A 19,580-nucleotide genomic window follows, 5' to 3' on the forward strand; every position below is an offset into this window, starting at 1 on the left:
CTTCTCTTTTTTACTACATCATTATTCTTTCTAAGAATCAATCACTTTTTGCTATGCATGTATACGTTTATATTACCCTAACATTTTCAAACACCTGGTTTCCGAGTGAATCTGATTACACTTCCTGCAACAAAATCTCATGCCGCAACGCGAGCACGTGTACGGGCTCGGAAATCCGCACACGGAGCAAAACTTTCTCGGCGCGCCGCTACTCGGCGGCCCAGCCGCGATGGACGTGTACGTAGGTATCCCGACCGGCGCTCGGTCTAACGCGTTCGCCTCTAACAGTTGATTGAACGTCCTCAGCGCTTTCGCCGATAACGCTTTACTCGAATCCCCGCCGGCTCCACGCGTCGCTCTCCCACCACCCTTCGCATTTGACCCCCCTCCTTCGCTTCCTCCTTTCTTTTTCTTCTTCGACGCCGGAACAATCTTCGTCATCGCCCCGTCCAACTTCGGTTCCTCGACCACGAACTCCTCGTCCATGGTGTCGCCTCCTCCTCCTTCGTCGTCGTCCGGTAACGCGTCCCGTTCTAACGCGTCTAACCTTGCAGAAATCGCCGCCTCTCGTCCAGCCGCGTCGACTTTACGCAACGCTTGCGCGATATTTCTCTGTCGAGAGGATTTGAGTCTCTGTTGGTCCGCCATGTTTACGTGTTTCTGTCTCTCTCTCTCCCTCTCTTTCCCCGCTTTAAGTGATTGGTGATTGCACCAATGAGACTCTGTTTTGCTCTGTTTACGCTTACTTACGCGCGTACTATTTATTCTCTCTCTCTCTCTGAATTCTCTCTCTCTCTCTTTCTCTCAAACAACGTCTCTGTGCGGTGTTGATCTCGCACGACTCGCGCCCGAAAGCAGCAAGCAACTCAAATATAATGAAGAGAAAAATCATCACTTTTTTCCCCAAACAACAACCCACTTTGGAGGATGATGATGACGATGCAAACGACTCCTCCTCACTCTGCAGGACGAACGAACTGCTTTTTATCCTCCTCCTTTTCCTCCTCGACTTCTTCTTCGCGTTCTCGTCGCGATGACCACCATTACCACCACCCCGCGACGACGACGGGGAAAAGAAGACGAACTCTGCGTTCGAGGAGGAGGACGAAAAGCAACGACGACAACAACAACAACAAAGCGGATGAAGAAGAAGACGAAGAAGAGAAAGAAGAAGAACTGAAGAAGACGAGGAGAGCGATGATGACGAAAATGGTGCTCTCTCTCTCCTCGAGTGGTGTTGGTGTCCTCCTCGCAACAAAAACAGAGGAGGCGAATGCTTTGCAACTGGCACCTCTGGGAAAACCAACGCGAATAGGAAACGAGAAGCGAACGGATGCGTCCATCGAAGAAATCAAAGAAATATTAAGGAGAGATTTACAACCGGTGGAGAAAAACGCAGATGGGACGTTCAGAGGCGCGTATTTCGTCACCGGGAACGTGACGCCGGAGATTTTCGAGGACGACTGTCGATTTATCGACCCGACGAATACGACGAAATCGCTGAGCAAATACGTCAACGCTTTGAAGATTTTATTCGATCCGGAGAACAGTTCGGTGGATTTGAGAAGCATAGAGGTGAAAGACGAGAATACTATAGTGGGTATTTATGATTGCGAGGGGTATTTAAAGCTGCCGTGGCACCCGCGAGTGAAACCATACACCGGGACGGTCACGTGGAAGACGAGCAAAAACGGTTTGATCGAAAGCCAAACGCAAGAATGGAGTGGTGTATCCGCCGCCGGCGCCATCATGGAGAGTTTTACGCCGAGTTAATGCTTACGTAAGTGGTGGTTTTTCGGGACGCGAGTGGTCTCGCCGTGATAATAACACAACGTCGTCATAGATTTAGATGTATAAATTTTACAATAGTAGTTTACGGCACGGCGACTAATATGCTCCCGGTCATTTCCTCTACTCGCGTCTTGAACACTTCGATCGGTTTCCTCTCTTTTTCCAACGCCTTCCCCAAAATCGGCACGCCTTTTCCAATCAATTTCGGACACCACTCCCCTTCTACCTCTCCGCTCTCCATATCGAACGCCGTCTGATGCGCGGGACACACGATGCACGGCGCTTTCGACCCTTCTCTCTTCGGCGCTTCCAATCCAGCGCTCAATAAAGCCGTCTTCCCTTGCATCGAAATACCTAAATGCGGGCACTTGTTCGAGACGCAATACAACTCGTCCATGAAATATTGTAACAAGACTTTCTTACCGTTCACTTCAACCACTCGACGCTGTTTGTCGCTCTGTTTCAGTTCCGAGACGGTAACGCCAGTCGGGTAGTACTCTTTTTCGTTACCCTTTTCCGTACTCTTTGTCGTGGTCTCGTTATTGCTGTTGCTCCTACTGCTACCGTTGCTACTGCTACTCGTACTCGCGTCGATGTTGTTGTTGTTCATGTTGTTCGTGTTACTTTCCCCGGCGGCGGTTCCTCCTCCACCTCCTTTCTTATTCACGTTCCTCATCCTGGCCGTCCAGACGGTCTCCCCTAACCCTTGCTCCGCTCTCGTCATCGCCGTCTCTCTCTCTTTCGCCTCTTTCCATATCCGTTTCAATCGTTTCGCTCGTCCTCTCAGCTCTTCTCTCCACAGTAAACTCCCCACGATCATCACGCACACGTCGCTCGCCGCCGCTAAGATTGGGTTTTCCAAACTCGACGATTGCTGCAAGATGTACACCAACTGCGCCGCCGCCACGGACGAGGAAATCGCGTACGTGGCTAACCGTGGGCGACGGAGTGGGACCGATTTGCGCTCGGCTTCGATGATGAACTGAGGGACCCCTTCCGCGCCGACGACGGTTTCGTCCGAAGAGGACGACGGACGGAAAATGTTAAATTGATTTTTTCCATTTCCGTCGTCAGATTCCTCCTCCTCGTCGTCGTTTACTCTCGCGTCGTCTGAATCGTTCCCTTTGCTCTTCCTCGCGAAAGTGTCGCTCTTGTTCTCGTCGTAATAAAGGGAGTTCTTTTGGTACCTCCTTCTCCCTCTTCGTCTCCCTCGATGATGATGAATACTCGATGGATAATTCGTCGAAGAACTCGTCGACGTGGAAGAAAAAGCGACCATTTGTCTGTTTTTTAATGACGATTTGAGAGAAAAAAAAAGCTTCCTGTCCAAAACGAGTGCGAGAACAACACTTCTTCGTCGCGACGACGACTTTCAACACTCTAAACGCATTCATGATTATGTACGCGCGGTATATACTATGGCTAAGAACGTATTCTTTTCTAATGAGTTTTACGTGTTGTTTGTTGTTGTTGTTCTTGTTGTTTCAATCGATCGACCAACGCGTCCGCGCTCGTTTCCGGTTTCGGAACGTTCAAGGAAGAAAGCGCGAGTAAAGTCGCCGAGGGAGAGTTCTTCACGTCCAATCCGTGGACGTATTTATCACCCCATAATTTTTCCGCGAGTTCGCCTTGCGTGCTTTTTTCGATGTTTACTCGACCGACGGCGTCGTCGACTCGCATTGGGCAGATATCGTTCCCGCAACAGGCTCGCGTGATCGGGTACCAGTAGTTGTTTCCGTAGGTAAGACCGTCGCCTCGATTTTGCCTTTGGTAAGCTTTTAACAGAGCGCCTTCGAAACCAAGTTCGAGTAATTCGTCGACGGTTCGTTTCAAGTGCGTGGCGTGTTCTTTTCGCGTCATTTCGTAGACTTCGTGGACGTCGTCTTCGGTCATCTTTTGGATTTTGCGTAAAAAGGGTTCCACGCCTTTCGGCCAATCGAAACCGACGAAATGGTCTTTGGCGTGGCATCGGTAGTCCATGGCGACGATCGGCGCCGTCCTCTCGCCGGCAGGTTGTGGACACGATAACGGGGTATTACCGCAACACACCGCGTTGTACCCTATGCGGTAGACTTCGAATTTCTGTCCGCCTGGAAGTAACAAAGAATTCGTCGGGCCGAAACAGCCTTCGGAGTCGATGAGCGTGACGTCGCCTTCTTCGGTGACAAATACGTTTTGACCGTGTCTGTCTTGCTCGGAAAAGAGCAAATCAAACGTGGCAGCTTTGATGACTTCTTCGTGTTTGATGTTTTTGAACATCTCCACTGTGTCTTGCGCGACCGAGCTTCCGTAAACGGCTTCGATTGAGTAGCCTTTGGCGACCTCGTAAAATTGCGAGCGCACGTCAATTTTGTGGCCTTGGACCGCGTGTCCGTCCCACGGTAAAAAGGTTTTCACGGAACCAGTCCACGTTCGAGGGACGACGCCGGTTAAATTTGAATCTACAGTCAGTTTGTCGAGCGCGTTGAGAAATTTGTAGTTGCACTCGCCGTACGCGTGAATGCCGCCTTTAATCGGACACTGGGTGTTTTTCGATTGCGTCTCTTCGTTGCACGTCAACGGATGCTTCGCGGCGGTTTCCGGGTGCTGCTTGTACCCACCGAAATCGCACCAGGACTTTATGATCACGTTGCCGTGTTCTTTCGTGTACCCTCTCACGACGGCTGCTCCGGAAGCGCCGGCAAACATCTTCACTTTCTTACCGTGCAAATTTTGATTCGATTCCAACCGCGACAAGACGACGTTACACCCGAAGCACTTTTTGCAGTGGATTTTTCCATCGCGCGTCGTCCCCGACGCAGTTTCCTTCGCTTTCGCCGCTTTCCCCGTATCCACGCCTTTTGGCGGCTCCTCCACCGAGCACATCTCGCACGTGTCGCACGTGTCGTACGTCCCGTACGCCACCGTCCCTGCCGCTAACGCGCTTTCGTCCACCGGGACGAAACCATCGTCGTCGCCCTTTTCCCCCGTCGACGGGGCCGCCTCAGCCACCGACGCTTCCCGCGCGACCACCACCGCTAACTTCCTCTCCTTCTCTTTCCTCTCCTTCTCTAACAGCTCTAACTTTCTCCTCGTCTCTTCCTCGTTCCTTTCTTCTTTCCGGTTTCCGGCTCCCTCTTCCTTTTCCTCGGCCTCCTGCTCCTTCTTGAAATTCTCCAACGCCCTCAAAATCTCCTCTCTCTTCTTCCGCGGAATCTTTCGGAACAGTTTCAACGCCAAATCGGACTCTTCTTCTTTCCCTGCTGCCACGTTTGGTGATGTTGCTTTTCCAGCAATCGCGTCGTTGTTTTTGTCGTCGTTGTTGTTCTTCTCGACGACTTTTGCTCGATGTTCCCATCGATCTTCCCACCCAGACTTCTCCTCCTTTTCCTCCGCGCTCACGCTCTGCGCTTCTCCTTCTCGTCGAACCAATAATCGCTTCTCTTTGAACAGCTTGTGGTGTCGGTGCCACTTCGCGATGGTTTCCGCCGGGACGACCGGTTTCTTCTCCGCGAGAACGACCGGGATTTCGACATCGAGCAGGAGGAGGAAAAGCACGAACGCGCAACAAAGAAAACTTCCCCGAGAAAGGAAGAAGAGTAAGACGCGCATCGCGACGACGAGAACACGGACGAAACCACGAAACGCGAGGAGAGTTTTAGCGCATCATCCGTCGCGCTTTTGAGCGGTGCGCTTCTCTTCGTCTTTCTTCTTTGTCTTCTTCTCGTGAACGACGGTAGTGCGCGTTTTTTTTGTGGAGTTTTTTCTGTAGGGGAGAAGACCAGAGTTCCTGTTATACGAGTAGCTTGACCTTTTACAACGCAGGCGAGAGGTACGTTACAAACACTATCTTAACATCTCTTCAATTCTTCATCGTCATCGTTCTCTGTATTAGCGAACTTTGGTTCTCATATCTTTCAATGTGCGCGCGATTTCACACATGCTCGGTCGATCTTTTGGCGTTCGTTTCCAGCACTTTTGAATCAGAAGTTTAGCTTCTTCCCAGTCGCCGACTTTCTCGCAGTCCAAGCGCTCGTCGTTGCAAACGGCGAAGGCTATTTGTACCGGGTGTTGGACGTGAGACCAAGGAGTTTCGCCGGAGAGGCATTCCCAGGATAAGATGGCGAGAGCGTATACGTCGATGCCGAATGTTGTCGTTGGGTTTGTGTCCAAGGAGCGGTCGAAGAGTTCCGGGGCCATGTACGCCGGCGTTCCGACGACGTTTTTATTGTTGTTGTTGTTGTTTTGCTCTTTCGGGTCGTTGGTTCCTTTGGTGTTTTGTAAGAACGCGATGGATTGTTGCGTGGTGACCATGCCGGTGATTTGTGCGACTCGAGCGCATCCAACGTCGCATATTTTCGCACCCGATCCGTTCAATAATACGTTGTGTGACTTTAAATCGCCGTGCGTGATTTTCAATTCGTGCAAATACGCGCATCCCGCCGCGACGTCGGAGGCGACGCGGAGAAACTCCAATCGAGTCAGTCGCCGGTTTTTCCTATTCTCGCGATCGTTTTCGTGTAAAACCTGGAACAGACTTTTTGACATGAGTTCCATGACGACGCAGAGTTGATGATCTTTATCGTCCGTACACGCGCCGTAAAATGTGACTATGTTCACATGCGATAATCTGCTGAGAAGAGATATTTCGCATTCAAACGCGGTTTTTTCTTTCCGCGATAACGTCGATTTACCCGCGTGTAACGTTTTCACAGCCACTGGAAAGCCTTTGTACGTACCTTCACACACGACGCCGTATGCGCCGCGTCCTATGGCGCGTCCGATCTTAACGTCAGCGAGTGTAATTTTGAACTCGTTCTTTCGCAACTCGTGCGCGCGCCATCCTTTTTTTTCCTTGCCGGCAGATTCTCCATCTCTGTCGCGACCTTGAGAAGCGAATAAACCAGTATCAAACATTCGAGCGAGCGATTGTACGTATCCGTTTATACTGTTGTACGTTTCAATCGATTGCGACGCGTACTTTAAATCCATGAGTTCCGATGAAGAAGATGTTCCTTCGTCTCCCCCGGCGCCTTCGTCCTTATTACAATCCAGCCTTTTTCGCGACGACGCGACATCGCATTCAAACTCCATGGTCATCGTTCCGTCGTTTTCGAAGATCGAAGTGTGCCTCGATTGAGGCCTTCGTAACGCGTGCACGGTGACTGTTTCGCTGACATTTGTGTGATGATGATGATGTGCTTTTGAAACTATGATGCCTTCGAGATCGATATCGACCGAAACATCCGTTTGACCGGGCAACAAGTGCGTGAGCTTACGAGAAATCTCGGGAGCGCAGCTTTCCAAATCTTTCGCTAAACGTTTCATGCATCGCCTCGAAATTTCCGTAATTATCGCAATCAAAACTAAACCGATAACAATCAATCCCGAAATTGAACCAAACGTACCGATATTAGATGGAAGCTTTGAACTTTTGGGCATTCGAGCGCCTCGATCGAGCGCTTGCGCTAAAGGCGAGAGCGGCACGACCTTTGAATTCTGAAAAGAGGCATCAAAAACGCTCGGCGATGAGTGTTCGAACGTATCAAATGCTTCTGTTGGTCCAGACATGCTAGTAACGTTACCATCGTCCGAAGGTGAATTAACTCCGTTCCCGCCGATTGGCTCGATGAGGATTCGAGGCGGCGGAGGAGGAGGTGAAAGAAACTGTCCGCAACACCAAGAGTACGACGTTTCTCCACACGCCGTTGTCTCGCTCGAGACTCTATCGCACCATTGACCATTATATGCTAAAGATACCAAATTTCCAGCTCGTTTTGTGGAGTTGTTGTTCGACAGCGCGCCTTCCTCGAACATCGCGGAACCCAAAAAACCAAACTCATACGTCCCCCCGTCGCCGGCTACTCCTCGAAAGAGCATTCTGTTCACCGCGCGAGCGGGCATACCGTTCGCGCCACCAGGATTGATCAATACCGCGCGATCATCGACTCGACCATCGGCGATGCCTTGTCCGTACGCGAAAACATAAGTGACCTGAAAAGATTTGTCCTCTTCCAACTTATTATTTCTCCAACGAATGGTCGCGGGAAAGGTGTACTCCTTATCTTCTTCTTCTTCTTCTTCTTCTTTTGCGATACTCGAAGAGGCTTCCGAGTTGTCGACGAAAGTATCTGCTCCACTATTCGTCGATGCACCATCGCTTATTATCGACAACGGACCGACGCCGTACTCGACATCTACCGAGCACAGCCGAGATAATTTTTCAAAAGGGTCCTTACTCGCGACTGCGCTTTCGTCGCATAAACTAGACTCATCAGATACGGACGAGAACGACGACGACGTCGTCGGTTCTCCCACAACTCCCGTTTGAGAAGACGTTGCGAGTAGGGCCGCACTCGCGACGGTGCAAAATGCTCTTCTCGTCTTCGCGCTCCGCATAATGCCGGGCGAAAGGAAATTTTTCTCTTCGCCTCGAAAAAATATCAAAAGCAATATTTCCCCTAGTTGCGACAAACTCAGCATTTTTATTCATCATCCGCCACCACTCTTTCCTCCTCTATTGCATCTTCGAATACTTCTTCTTTAACGATACACTCACTCTCAGCTTTTGACGACGATGATGTCCCGAAACTGCTCTTCTTTAATATCCCCCTTGCAGGCAACGGCGGCAATCCCCCGCCCGCCTCCTTCGATATCGCCCACGGCGCGACGCCGTCCCCTCCGCTCATAGATTTGCCAACCATCCGTCCTAACAGACTCTTTCCTTCTTCCCTCTCTTTCATCGCACTCTTCTTCTTCTTAGAAGATGATGATGTAAACGCATCGCCGGAACTCTTAAACGCTCGAAACTGATGCTCGTTGGTCTTGCCTCTCGTGCTCCTCAGCGGTTGCTTAAACGCGTATCTATCGCTTTCGTATCTCTCGCTCTCCCTGTTCAGTTTCACCCACACGTTCTCCTCTCGGTCTACTTTCACCTCGTGCGTTCTTTGCCTCCGCGCGACGGTTTTGCGTTCTTTCGTGAACGCGTCGAAGTACACGCGTTCCCCGCTTTTGCCGACGTCGATTTTATAATGGTGCCACGGGCAAACAATCACGCAGGATGACGAAGAAGAAGCATCACTACAGTTGCTCGCGCTCCCGAAACTGTTGCCGCTGCACACATCGTCCTCGATGTCCGCGTGCAACAAAGGCGCGCCCATGTGGTAACACGTCGCGTCGAAGCATAAAAATTGTTGGTGATGATGTTGGACGTCATCTTTATCGTCGTTTTCATCGTCATCCTTCTTCTCGGCCTTCTTCGACGGCGAGAAAGGGTTCACCATCAAAACGACGAATCGATTCTCGATTTCCAATTGCATTCGATGATTTGTGTTCCTTACGAACGGGTGGACCGTCGTACCGGCAAAGTGCCAATTTGTATCGTCGTCTTTCGGAACAACAACGACAGAATCTTCTCTTTGGTCTTCCATTTTGTTCATCGCGTGGTGGTGTTATCGATTCATATTCACGCGTAGTATTATGAATAGGGGAATTTCCAAAACGTCTCCTCATTCCTATCCCTCGAAATGTTCTCGCGCGGTGCGCACGCGACGACGAATACCAACACTAAAAGAGCGCACAAAGCGAGAGCGCGAAAGTTCTTCGTTTTAGTATTCTCCGCTCTTTTATTGTTTTCGTTGGCGAAGGTGTTTTTGCGTGCCAAAGAGGACGACGATGTTGATGTCGCGCGAAAGCAGCAGATGCAGATGCAACAGGTGCAGATGCAGACGCGGGGGAAGAGAAGAAGAAGAAGAAGAAGGAGCGGAGAACAAGAACAAGAAGAAGAAGAAGAAGAAGAGAGTGTGGCGATGGATGCGTCGAACAACGCGAGCGGGAGAAGGAGAGATCATGACGACGACGGAGAAGAAGAAGAAGAAGAAGAAGCGCCTTCCTTTCATCCACCACCACCAACAACAACAACAACGACAGCGCCATCATCGCCTGTGTCTCCTCCAGCAGCAGCATTTGCTGTTTCATCGAAGAACCGACGTTTCGTGGGCGACATCAAACTGCACGCCTCCCTGGTCTCGCTCGTCGAGCGGAGAGCGACGCCGAGGAAGAAACAACTGATTTTGACAACCTTTGACGAACGGTCGTACGTGTTCGCGTTACATCACGCGTTGAATGTGGAGAGGGTGTTACGGGAGAGCGAGTTTAGCGATAGTAGTAGTAGTCGTAGAGGAGGAGAAGAAGAAGAAGAAGAAGAAGAAGATATTGGCGGGTGGGTCGCGTTGACGTATAAGGAAGAGACATGCGTCGAGTTTGAACGGTTGTGGAAGTTGGCGCACGAGCACAATTATCGCGACGAAGACGTGGAACGAGGGAAGGAGAGACGGACGTTGAAGAGTGAGATTGGGTGCGTTTGGGATTCTCGGTTTAGCGGTCCAGACGGGACGGTATGGACGGCGTTGAATTATATTCACGAGAATTTGGTGAGAGCGGTGACGGAACACGGACACTTGTTGTGGATGGCAAGGTGGGATTTGATGGCAAGGATTGCGTTAAGAGGCGTTCAAGTGATTGGTTCCGATGCGGACGTGGTCTTTACGACGAACCCGTTCCCGTTTTTGACTGAAGGCGCGTTGGGAAAGTTTACTGTGATGATTGCGGAGGAAAGTCACGAAAGTGGCCACGCTCAGTGCGGGATGTCATTTTTAAACGGCCAGAAAATGAGAGCGGATGGACCGAGCGTGAAGTTGATCGCGGACGTGCCTTTTATTTTAAGACGCGTGATTGACGCGGCGAAAGACTTTCCGGATTTTAGGAGGAATTACCTGTACAGGAAGATTACGAGAGAGAAAGATATCGGCCACGGGGTGACCATCTTCTTCGATCAACATTTGTTCAAGGATTCTATAATCACGCACGCGAGAGGACATCGGTCGTTTACGTTTTTCTTTGGCGATGGAATCAACAACTGGGGTAACACGAAAGATTTCATGGATGCTGGGTTAGGAAGAGATCGTCAGCACAGTCACGGAACCGGCGGGTATAAATGGGAACGAGAGGTGATGAGCGAGGCGAGCGGGTACGACGAAATGCAACTCGAACGGTTCGGTATTTACTCTGACGACGTACAAAAGCATCACATTTTATGGACGCCGCTGACAAATAAACCATTAGGTAAGGAATCGATCGAAGACTTTAGTTCGTCTAATGTTGGTGAAGGTCCGGATGACTTTAAGAAGATGGTGTCGTATTTGAAGTCTTGGAAAGAGAAGAAGGAGAGAAACGAGCTCACGCAAGACGACGAGAAGAGAAAAGCGGAAGACGCGATTGGCGCCTTGGAACGATTGACGGTTGGCGCAACCGACGAAGAGATTGCAGAAGGCCCGTTCTTAGGTAGCAAAGGATACAATCCGTTGCCTCCAATGGATAATTTCGTGCCGAATGGTAATTTGCTCGCGCGATCGTACATCCTCGAGTTAGAACGCGAAATCCGAGAATCGCCACTTCCGAAACGGCACCCAAAAGGCAGAAAACCTTCGAATGACGAAGAAGTAGAGGAAGATGATCAAGAATTGTTCGCTTTCTTACCGCAGTGGCTCGTGCAAACGTGGCGTGTGGGTGCTCTCGGCACTTTTGTAGACCCGTCTAGATTACGGGACGCGAAGAAGGACGCGAGAGCGGTGGCGTTCCACGCGACCAACGCTTGGGATAAAGTAGGCACGTTAAAATCGATTGGGTTATGGGACGAGCGCGTGGATGTTGCTTTACGAGAAAACACCGCGCGTCACAAATTGGCACACAGACAACGCGTCAAAGCGGTCGCGTACGTACCTGAAATCGACTCGCAACCGCAAACCTTTTTACAATTTGACGTCAAAGAAGATTTCGTCCTCGCTGGCTTTTACGGTTTAGCGATGGTGGCAAAGAAAAGCGGTCGAGAAATGGTGGCGCCTCGACCACCGTGTGCATCTAAATGGATTCGATATTTCACCGATCAGAGAAGATGGTTGGAGAAACCGTACAAGTTCCGCAAGTGCACGCACCCGTTTTGCGACGAGTGGAAAATCGTCCCGGTGTTGCGCAAGAATTTCAACGAACACGAGGAACGCGAGGAAATGGATTTATCGAAGAAATATAGGTGCGAAATTCAAGGCGAGTCGATTATTGACGAAGACCCGGATCGGAACAAGAACAAAAGATTAGCCTGGGGGAACGCGTGTAAACATAGTCGCGACAATCCGAAAGGTTTAGCGCCTTCAGATTTGGATTTTTACATGAAAGTCTTCCCGGACGTAAAACCAAACGGCGGTGCGAAAAGTTTCGAATTGCAAATCCCATCCTCAGCGGTAAAAGATGAGAAATCAGGTATTTACTCGCTGACGGCGCAAGAGCTTTCTGATATGATTCGAACTGCGGACGAGAACGCAGACGTGTGGTACCTTTCGAAACCTATAGCGCCTGATTTTACGAGAAACGCGACGACGGTTGAGGACAACGACGCGAACACGATGATGCGATTCGATGCTTTGCATTATTGCACCGTTTAGATGATGATGAAAAATTGTTATGTATTTAGGAAGTAGTATTTTAGTCAGAATTAAAATCTGTCTGGTCGGTCTATATGTACAAAAAAATGATTCGTGTCGCGTCGTCGATGAATGTACGTTAAATCATATATTTCTCTCGCGCATTCGCGCACCGCCTTCCTCTTCTTATTTCTCTCTATACGTTCGCTTCTTCTCTTATAAATATTAATTATAATCATCCAAAAGGCAGGAGAACAGAACAGAGTTCCAAAATATGTGTCTTGAACATATTTACATCTTGTCGCTGACCTTGGCGCACAACAAAGCCATGCCGCCGCAAAACGCCGCGTTCGCGATCAACTGTTCCGGCTTAAAATCGTCCTTTTGCATGGCCATGATCGGCAACGCGGTACCCCACGCGACCGCGGCGCCTTGCATTTGTTGCTTCGTCGCGACTTTTCTCGACATCAACATCGTGATGCCGTTACCGACCAACGCTTGGCCCATCCACGCTTGCCACTTCGGCGAGGCTTCAACCGCGCCCTTCTTGTAATAGAAATCGTTCGCGAATTCCGGGGCGAGGAGCATTTGCGCGCCGTAGTTGCACTAATGTTTTAATAATTAATCGTCGTTCCATCAAAATCATCGTTTTTGTCATCACGACGGAAAGAGAGAGAGAGAGAGAGAGAGAGAGAGTACAAAAAATGTCAGCACACGTCAAACCCAAAGGGGTCGACAAAACGCAAAAAAAAGGAATAAATTCTCTTTCTCATAAAAACCATAATTACGATCGGAAATGCGCGTCCTTTCCGCTGCTCTCCTCAAATCGATTTTCTCGAACTTTATCCATAAACGATCGAAAACGAAAAAGTTCTTCGCGTTTGTATTTATTTATTTTAGTCGTTGGTCGTCAGAGAGCGCGCCGCCGCCGCCCGAGAAAGAGAGAGAGACAAAAAGAGGTTCGTTGGTTGGGGGAATTCGTTTTTAATCCATCGCGCGAAATCCACAAACACAAAACTCTTCTTTCGTCTCGAAAAACGACTCCTCCGAAAACGAAAACGAAAACGAAAGCAAAGTAGGAATAACAAGACGCACCATGCCGACGCCGGCAAGAGTCATGGTCGTTTCTGGTGATGGTAAAGATGGCATTTTTATTAGAGAGTAGTTTATAACGTGTGTGTAGTTGTGTGTGAATTTGTGAGCAACACGAGGTAAAAAAAGACGTGTCGAGATGAGTCACGATGACGTTATTCGAGTAGATATTTTCCGAGGCAACCCAAGGAGAAAAAAGACGCTTTTTCCTTCTTTTTCACTTTTTTTTGTTGCAGTCGAACAACACGCACTCGAACAAAAACAGAGAGAAATGTTGCATTTTTCGAACATTAAGAAGTGATATATTACGCACAGACAGACACGCATCATGTACGCGCGCGTTGCATAAAAATGACCCCGCGTTCTTCTTCTTCTCACTCCCGCTGCTCGTTCCTTTTCTCCCTCTTCTTTTTCTTCCTCTGCGTCTTCTTTCTTTTTGACCGACTTTTCGGTTTTGGATTGGTCGTTTCGGGAGGAGGAGGAGGAGGAGGAGGAATGAACGAGGAAACTGAAACTATGACGACGACGACGACGAAGAATCAAAGAAAAGGGGAAGAAGAAGAAGAAGACGGAAGAAATATGCTCGCATCCTCTCGAGCGTTTCCAGCGCCAGATTTCCTGAACGTCCTTTCCAGACGCGATTTATTCGACGATGTCGGTTGGTCCAACCAAGTGCCGATTAATGCGCTCACGGCATCTGGTCAGGAGGTTTGGCCCATCGGGTACGCGGATGTGTTCGGGAAACAGAAAAAGAAGAACAAAACGGGGAGAGTACGACGACCGGACGTGTTTCTCTCGAGTAAAAACGGCAAATTTGACAAAATAACATTGTACGAGCACGTGGCGTCAGACGACGGGAGAACGTTCGCGCCGTTCTTTTTCCGACGGAACCACGTCACGCATCCGTTTTCCGGATTGAAACCACCGAAAGCGAAGTGCGTTTCGCAAAATAAAGAGACGAAGGAGATATTTGGATTCTTCGTCGTGGAAGGGACTATTTTGGCGAGGAGCCGGTACGACGAGGCGAGCGGCGGGTTCGTCGGGAGGAAAGAGATACACGTGACTGGGATACGAGGGAATTGGAAGGAGATTGAGAACGTGGTGTGCGTGCCCGGGAGGACAGATTTTGTGTATTTATTGGTGAATGATTACAGGAAGGTGAAAGGGAGAGAGTTTGATCGAGAGCGAGCTAGAATCTTGTGGAAGTACGAGGCGCCGAGGTACGATCCCACGGACGGCGGTGGGGCACGCAACGAGGAGACGAATAGTAATAGAGGTAGTGTTAGTAGCAGTGGTAGCAGTAGAGATAGCAGCAGCAGCGATAATGATAATAATAGCGACGCAGATAACAACAACAAAGGAGACATTGAAACTTCAATTTGGAAATTGGAGGTTGGCGAAGCCGAAGACGCAAAGGACAGCGCGCGAGCGAAGAAAGCGAAAATGCCGCCGCCGTCCGCTTCGAGCGATGACGAAATCGATCGGTTACCGATTGTTTCTGCTTTTGGATTAGAAGATGGAAGTATACTTCTCGGCCACTCGGGTGGTGAAATTACGATGTATAGGAAGAATCCGAAAAGTACCAGCGAAGGTAACGAGAATGAGGATGATTTCATCGCGCACGAGCGCGTTTTAACCGCTCCCGGGAACGCGCCGTTGAATGCACATCCTACGCCAAACGCGGTGCCGATGCCGTATCCGTACGCGAGTGACCACGACGATGACAACAATAATAACGATGCAAACGATGGTAGCAAGAAGATGAGGATGACTTCGTCGTCCGTAATGCCGTTCGATCTCCTCGTCGGCGGCGTTGGAAGTTTGTACCATTACAAACGGTACGTCGCTTCTACTCCTTATTCTCGCATCAAAAAATCCGCAGCCTCTGGGTTGAGCACAGAAGCCACGAATACTAAAATGGTTTTCTATCCACCGCGCGTTTGTGGAGAAGAAGATGCGGATACGTTTGTTGCCTCTTTAGGTACTATATCTCTCGTTGATCTCGATAACGACGGTCGTGAAGATATAGTTTCTGGCAGCGCAGAAGGCGTCTTGTACGCGCTTAAAAATGTTGGCACGAATGCGCAACCGTCGTACATGCCTCCGAGCGCGATTGAGACGGAATCTGAAATACTGAGACTCGTTCCAGACGGTAGTAACAAAATATCTTTGCATGGACCGCGTGAGTCTCGATTTGGTTACACCACCGTCGCGACTTTCGATTGGAACCAGGACGGTAAATTTGACATTCTCGTGAATGATTTTTCCGGAGAGATGTCACTCTTGGAAAACGTCGGTAAACCGTCGGCGATGAAATTTGACGCGTTGAAGAAACTCTACCGAGAAATGGAAAGCGGTAAAAGAGAGGTTTTCAAAACAGAATGGCAAGTGAAACCGTTCGTCGGCACGATTGGGAAGAAAATCATCGTCGTCGCGCCGTGTCCAGACACGAGCATTTTGCTCGTTTTTGAAAAAATAGGCGACGCGTTGGTGAAGAAAATTGGCGCGTTGAAAATGAACGACGAAAAGGAAACGCGCATTTCCACGCACACGTTACGCGGTGGGGCGAGAGGACGTCTATCGATCGATATCGTTGATTTCGATGGGGACGATGTTTTGGACGTTTTGATTACGGCGCCGAAACACGCGAGCGTTCCGGATCCAGAGCACGGTTTGCCTCTACACGTCGGGCATTATCAAGCCGCGCTTCTGTTTCTGAAAGGTTCATCCGATATTAAAGGAGATACCGAGAGTGATATAAACACTGTGCGTTTCAACTTTCCGGAGATTGTCGAGTACAAAGGTGAGCCGATGTACGTGGGCAAATTGCAAGGTTCGGTCGTGGCGACGAGCGTCATTGGAACTTCGTTATCGGAAACGTCTAGTTCTCTACCTAATCTGATGGTCGTGTGCGACGCCGGGCGCGTGTATTGGTACGATCGCAAAGACCTGTCGACGCGTTCCATCAAATCGTTCGTTCAGGCGACTTCATCGAAAAAGAGCAATAGCAGTAACGATAAGAAAAAGAATAAGCCGGCGTCCCGAGAACTCGAACGGGGCTGGGCTGTTCAATTTTTATCCGGCACGGCTTCGCCGCAGTGTAAAGCGTTTGACGGCGGACTCGTCGACTTCTCCGCGCTCGCCTTTGATGCCGCGACGTATACTGGTAGTGGTAGTGGTAGTGATGGTTCTTTCGGAGATAGAAATACTGCGACCGCATCTACATTCTCGACGGTTTTACTCTTGCTTATCCTTTTCGCGTGCGTCGTCATCGCCGGCGTCGGCTGGTCGCGATTCTGGTTTTGGGCGCGAGGTCAAGTCGCTGCAAGATTTAACGTCAGTTTAGGAAGAACCGAACGCCGCGAGGTGTAATGATGAAATCATGTGGTTAAAATTGTAATCCTGTCGAGCGCTCGCTCTCACCTAAGTAGCTATGATATCTCTTTTACAAATCTACGATGAACTCTCTACTCGCTCACTTTTTCTTGTCTGCGAGACTTTCATCCATCACCACGTACTCTCTCGTCGACGAACCAAACTGCACGCAATCCGACCCTTTCAATCGGTAATACTTCTTCGCCTCGATGACTTTCCCATTCAATTTCGTCTTATTCGTGCTCCCGTTATCGTACAAATACCCAGCCACGTCATCTTTCGTCTCTCCGTACACGTCCGTCTTCCTCTGGTTCCGAAACTGCAACACCGCGTGTTGCTTCGAACAACTCGGATGGTCCGTCGGAATATCCACCGCGTCTCGATCCCGCCCGAAAATATACCTACTCTTGTTAGCTAAACTTATCGGTTTCTCAATCTCTTCGTCCCCTTTGAACGTGTACAACCGTAATCGCAATCCGTAGCGTTCAGGTGCGCACTTGTCCTCTGGTTCGTCGTAATCGATAAACGTCCCTCGTTCGTTCGCGTTCGCTTCTTGCCGTAAAAGAGACGAGAGTTCAAACGTTGGTTTTGCCTTTGGGAGTTCAGGAAGGTTTTCTGTTTCCGGAAACGCGTTCAGGTTGTTCCCGTTCGCGTCGACGCCAAACAACACTTTTGCTCGGGGTTTCTTCCTCTCGTTTGTATCGTCATCATCATCATCACCATCGTCCTCCTTCTCCTTCGCGTCGTCCTTTCCGTCGTTTCCAAAGACCGGCGGCGAATTTGGCGCTTCTTCTCCCCTTCTTCTTCTTCTCCTCCTCTCGTATTCTTCGTCGCTAGAACGACCGCTCAACTCCGCGTCGGAGTCAAAATGGTGTCTCCACCTCCTTCTGTTGTCCTCGGGAGGTGATGCGCGCGAGGCGCTGCGGCCAGGACGAGAGTCTTCTCCCATTCGATCAGTAGGGGAAAAAAAGTGAAGAGACGGACACTTGTTGTCTCCACTTTCAAGACCCCTCAAACATCCATTCATCGTCTCTGTATCATGTCTCCGTCTCCTTCCTCTGCTGGCGCTGCGAGTACCCAGAACGATGATGATCTAGAATTTGGCGGCGGGAAACCAAAGACGAGAACAACAACAATAACAAAAAGACGAAGACTCACATCGCTCAAAGCATCCATTCGCAATTCGCTTTCCAATCAACTGTCCATTTTCACGAGCAAGAAACACTTGCGCTTGAGGAAGCAAGGGGAGTTATTCACACAAATCGTGTTTCTAGTGTACGTGACGAGCTGCGTGATGCTCGTTGGTAAAGAGAACGTGGAGAATATAAGCGCGTGTGGGTATAATTCGGTCGTGCCTTGGTACGTGGGGATTCTGTTTTATGCCTCGGCGACGGCGAGCAACCACTCGTGTTTGTGGTACGTGGTTCGATCGGTGAGAGCGGATGAGAACACGAGACGAGCGACGATGAGGATGGTTTTTGGTATGATTTCTGTCGTGAGTTTGTATTTGACGATGTATTTTCCGAGGTGTTTTTGGCAGTGTCATCAGACGAGCGTCTGGATGTGGGCGATATCGACGAGCGCGTTGATGACGATGAGAGGGGAGGAGACGGAGGATGCGAAGAAAAGTAGCGAGACTAGAACGAAGAGTAGCAAAAACGGTAGCAAAGCAGATGCTCGCGAAGGTGGTGAAAACGAAGGCGACGACGACACCACCATTGCCGAGAACAACATCGGCTTAAAACTATTGGCGCAACATCACGCTCTGACGAAACCGCCGGTAAAAATGTACCTCTATCCTTTCCTGTGGTTCTCCGGTTTCCTCATCTGCGTCGCGTTATACTACGAAAACAACTACTACTTCTTCTTCGGAGAATCCATGGCGAGCATGGCGTACAGCGCGTGGGTCATGTCCAAGCACTTAGGCAGCACCGAAGGAGGAGGAGGAGCAGGAGGAGAAAAGAGCAGCGGTACGAGCGGTAGTAAACTATGGCCGCCGCGAAACTACGGCCTTCGCGAATACCTCTGCGACGCCTCCGTGGGATGTTTCTTATACTACCTCTGCGAGGTTATAAATCGCCCGCGAATGTGCCCGAGAGGTAAAATCTTCGCCGGACCTTCCTTGCTGCCATTTTTTATTTAATTTAGTCTTTCTAGCGTTCACGTTTATTAGTTGATTGATGATGCGCGTAAGAGCGCTTTGCACGAGAGAGTTTGTGGGGTGACACGTGGCAAAAACTTTCATCGTATCATCCAAAACACAAAATCAAATCTTCACATTCGAAACGCGTTTAGTCATCCTCCCTATTGTATTGTAAAATGTTTGCCTCGAAAGCGCAGCACTTGCGCGGTTCTGCCACCATTAAATCCGCAAATTCTCGACGCTCTTTCAAAGTCTCCGCTGTGTCGGTAAACACGGGCATTAAAAAAACCGATCTGAAAGACGGCAAGTTTGTCTTTGAGAGCGACACCAAAGGTCGAATCTTGATCCAAGAGTTCATGGGCGAACTCTACGCCATCAACAACAAGTGCCCGCATTTAGGTTTACCGCTTCAAGGAAAAACGCCGTTGCTTTCTGCCACGTGCACGAAAAACGGCGGCGTCGTGTGTTCCGTCCACGGTTCCGGTGCGTTGTTTTGCATTTCATTTTCCATTCATATCTTACTCATAAAACATCATCTCATCATCTTAATCAAAACGACAGAGTTCGATTTAAAAACGGGCGCCAATGTGGGCGAGTGGTGTCCTAAAGTTCCCACGTTGCCGGTGATTGGGAAACCCATGGCGGGTGAGCCGAAACCAGCCGAGGTGTACCCGGTGTCCGTGGACGAAAACTCCGGCGAGATTGTTTTAGAGTTGTAATAGTAT

General features: G+C 49.7%; 12 protein-coding genes across 12 annotated transcripts; 5 read left to right on the forward strand and 7 right to left on the reverse strand.

The window, feature by feature from the left end:
• Window positions 1-72: 72 nt before the first annotated feature.
• Bathy03g03900 (predicted protein) lies at window positions 73-648 on the reverse strand (the record flags this gene model as incomplete). Its single annotated transcript, XM_007514123.1, has 1 exon — window positions 73-648. The coding sequence occupies one exon, from the start codon at window positions 646-648 to the stop codon at window positions 73-75; it is 576 nt and encodes a 191-aa protein (XP_007514185.1).
• Window positions 649-1,209: 561 nt separating this feature from the next.
• Bathy03g03910 (predicted protein) lies at window positions 1,210-1,773 on the forward strand (the record flags this gene model as incomplete). The annotated part of the gene is made up of 1 exon (XM_007514111.1): window positions 1,210-1,773. One exon carries the CDS (start codon window positions 1,210-1,212, stop codon window positions 1,771-1,773), a length of 564 nt encoding a protein of 187 aa, XP_007514173.1.
• A 100-nt stretch (window positions 1,774-1,873) lies between these two features.
• Window positions 1,874-3,070, reverse strand: Bathy03g03920 (predicted protein; the record flags this gene model as incomplete). The annotated part of the gene is made up of 1 exon (XM_007513855.1): window positions 1,874-3,070. The coding sequence occupies one exon, from the start codon at window positions 3,068-3,070 to the stop codon at window positions 1,874-1,876; it is 1,197 nt and encodes a 398-aa protein (XP_007513917.1).
• A 161-nt stretch (window positions 3,071-3,231) lies between these two features.
• Window positions 3,232-5,382, reverse strand: Bathy03g03930 (predicted protein; the record flags this gene model as incomplete). Its single annotated transcript, XM_007514378.1, has 1 exon — window positions 3,232-5,382. The coding sequence occupies one exon, from the start codon at window positions 5,380-5,382 to the stop codon at window positions 3,232-3,234; it is 2,151 nt and encodes a 716-aa protein (XP_007514440.1).
• A 279-nt stretch (window positions 5,383-5,661) lies between these two features.
• Bathy03g03940 (hypothetical protein) lies at window positions 5,662-8,169 on the reverse strand (the record flags this gene model as incomplete). Its single annotated transcript, XM_007513851.1, has 1 exon — window positions 5,662-8,169. The coding sequence occupies one exon, from the start codon at window positions 8,167-8,169 to the stop codon at window positions 5,662-5,664; it is 2,508 nt and encodes an 835-aa protein (XP_007513913.1).
• An 86-nt stretch (window positions 8,170-8,255) lies between these two features.
• Window positions 8,256-9,209, reverse strand: Bathy03g03950 (predicted protein; the record flags this gene model as incomplete). Its single annotated transcript, XM_007514127.1, has 1 exon — window positions 8,256-9,209. The coding sequence occupies one exon, from the start codon at window positions 9,207-9,209 to the stop codon at window positions 8,256-8,258; it is 954 nt and encodes a 317-aa protein (XP_007514189.1).
• An 87-nt stretch (window positions 9,210-9,296) lies between these two features.
• Bathy03g03960 (unknown protein) lies at window positions 9,297-12,266 on the forward strand (the record flags this gene model as incomplete). Its single annotated transcript, XM_007514107.1, has 1 exon — window positions 9,297-12,266. The coding sequence occupies one exon, from the start codon at window positions 9,297-9,299 to the stop codon at window positions 12,264-12,266; it is 2,970 nt and encodes a 989-aa protein (XP_007514169.1).
• A 270-nt stretch (window positions 12,267-12,536) lies between these two features.
• Window positions 12,537-12,833, reverse strand: Bathy03g03970 (predicted protein; the record flags this gene model as incomplete). Its single annotated transcript, XM_007514014.1, has 1 exon — window positions 12,537-12,833. One exon carries the CDS (start codon window positions 12,831-12,833, stop codon window positions 12,537-12,539), a length of 297 nt encoding a protein of 98 aa, XP_007514076.1.
• A 999-nt stretch (window positions 12,834-13,832) lies between these two features.
• Window positions 13,833-16,709, forward strand: Bathy03g03980 (FG-GAP repeat protein; the record flags this gene model as incomplete). The annotated part of the gene is made up of 1 exon (XM_007514328.1): window positions 13,833-16,709. The coding sequence occupies one exon, from the start codon at window positions 13,833-13,835 to the stop codon at window positions 16,707-16,709; it is 2,877 nt and encodes a 958-aa protein (XP_007514390.1).
• Window positions 16,710-16,812: 103 nt separating this feature from the next.
• Bathy03g03990 (unnamed protein product) lies at window positions 16,813-17,661 on the reverse strand (the record flags this gene model as incomplete). Its single annotated transcript, XM_007514367.1, has 1 exon — window positions 16,813-17,661. The coding sequence occupies one exon, from the start codon at window positions 17,659-17,661 to the stop codon at window positions 16,813-16,815; it is 849 nt and encodes a 282-aa protein (XP_007514429.1).
• A 90-nt stretch (window positions 17,662-17,751) lies between these two features.
• Window positions 17,752-18,855, forward strand: Bathy03g04000 (hypothetical protein MICPUN_55315; the record flags this gene model as incomplete). The annotated part of the gene is made up of 1 exon (XM_007514120.1): window positions 17,752-18,855. One exon carries the CDS (start codon window positions 17,752-17,754, stop codon window positions 18,853-18,855), a length of 1,104 nt encoding a protein of 367 aa, XP_007514182.1.
• Window positions 18,856-19,031: 176 nt separating this feature from the next.
• On the forward strand, window positions 19,032-19,574 carry Bathy03g04010 (ferredoxin component (ISS); the record flags this gene model as incomplete). The annotated part of the gene is made up of 1 exon (XM_007514248.1): window positions 19,032-19,574. The coding sequence occupies one exon, from the start codon at window positions 19,032-19,034 to the stop codon at window positions 19,572-19,574; it is 543 nt and encodes a 180-aa protein (XP_007514310.1).
• Between the last annotated feature and the right edge of the window lie 6 nt (window positions 19,575-19,580).

This window comes from Bathycoccus prasinos (assembly GCF_002220235.1).
Source record: "Bathycoccus prasinos genomic : Chromosome_3".
NCBI classification, from domain to species: Eukaryota; Viridiplantae; Chlorophyta; class Mamiellophyceae; order Mamiellales; family Bathycoccaceae; genus Bathycoccus; species Bathycoccus prasinos.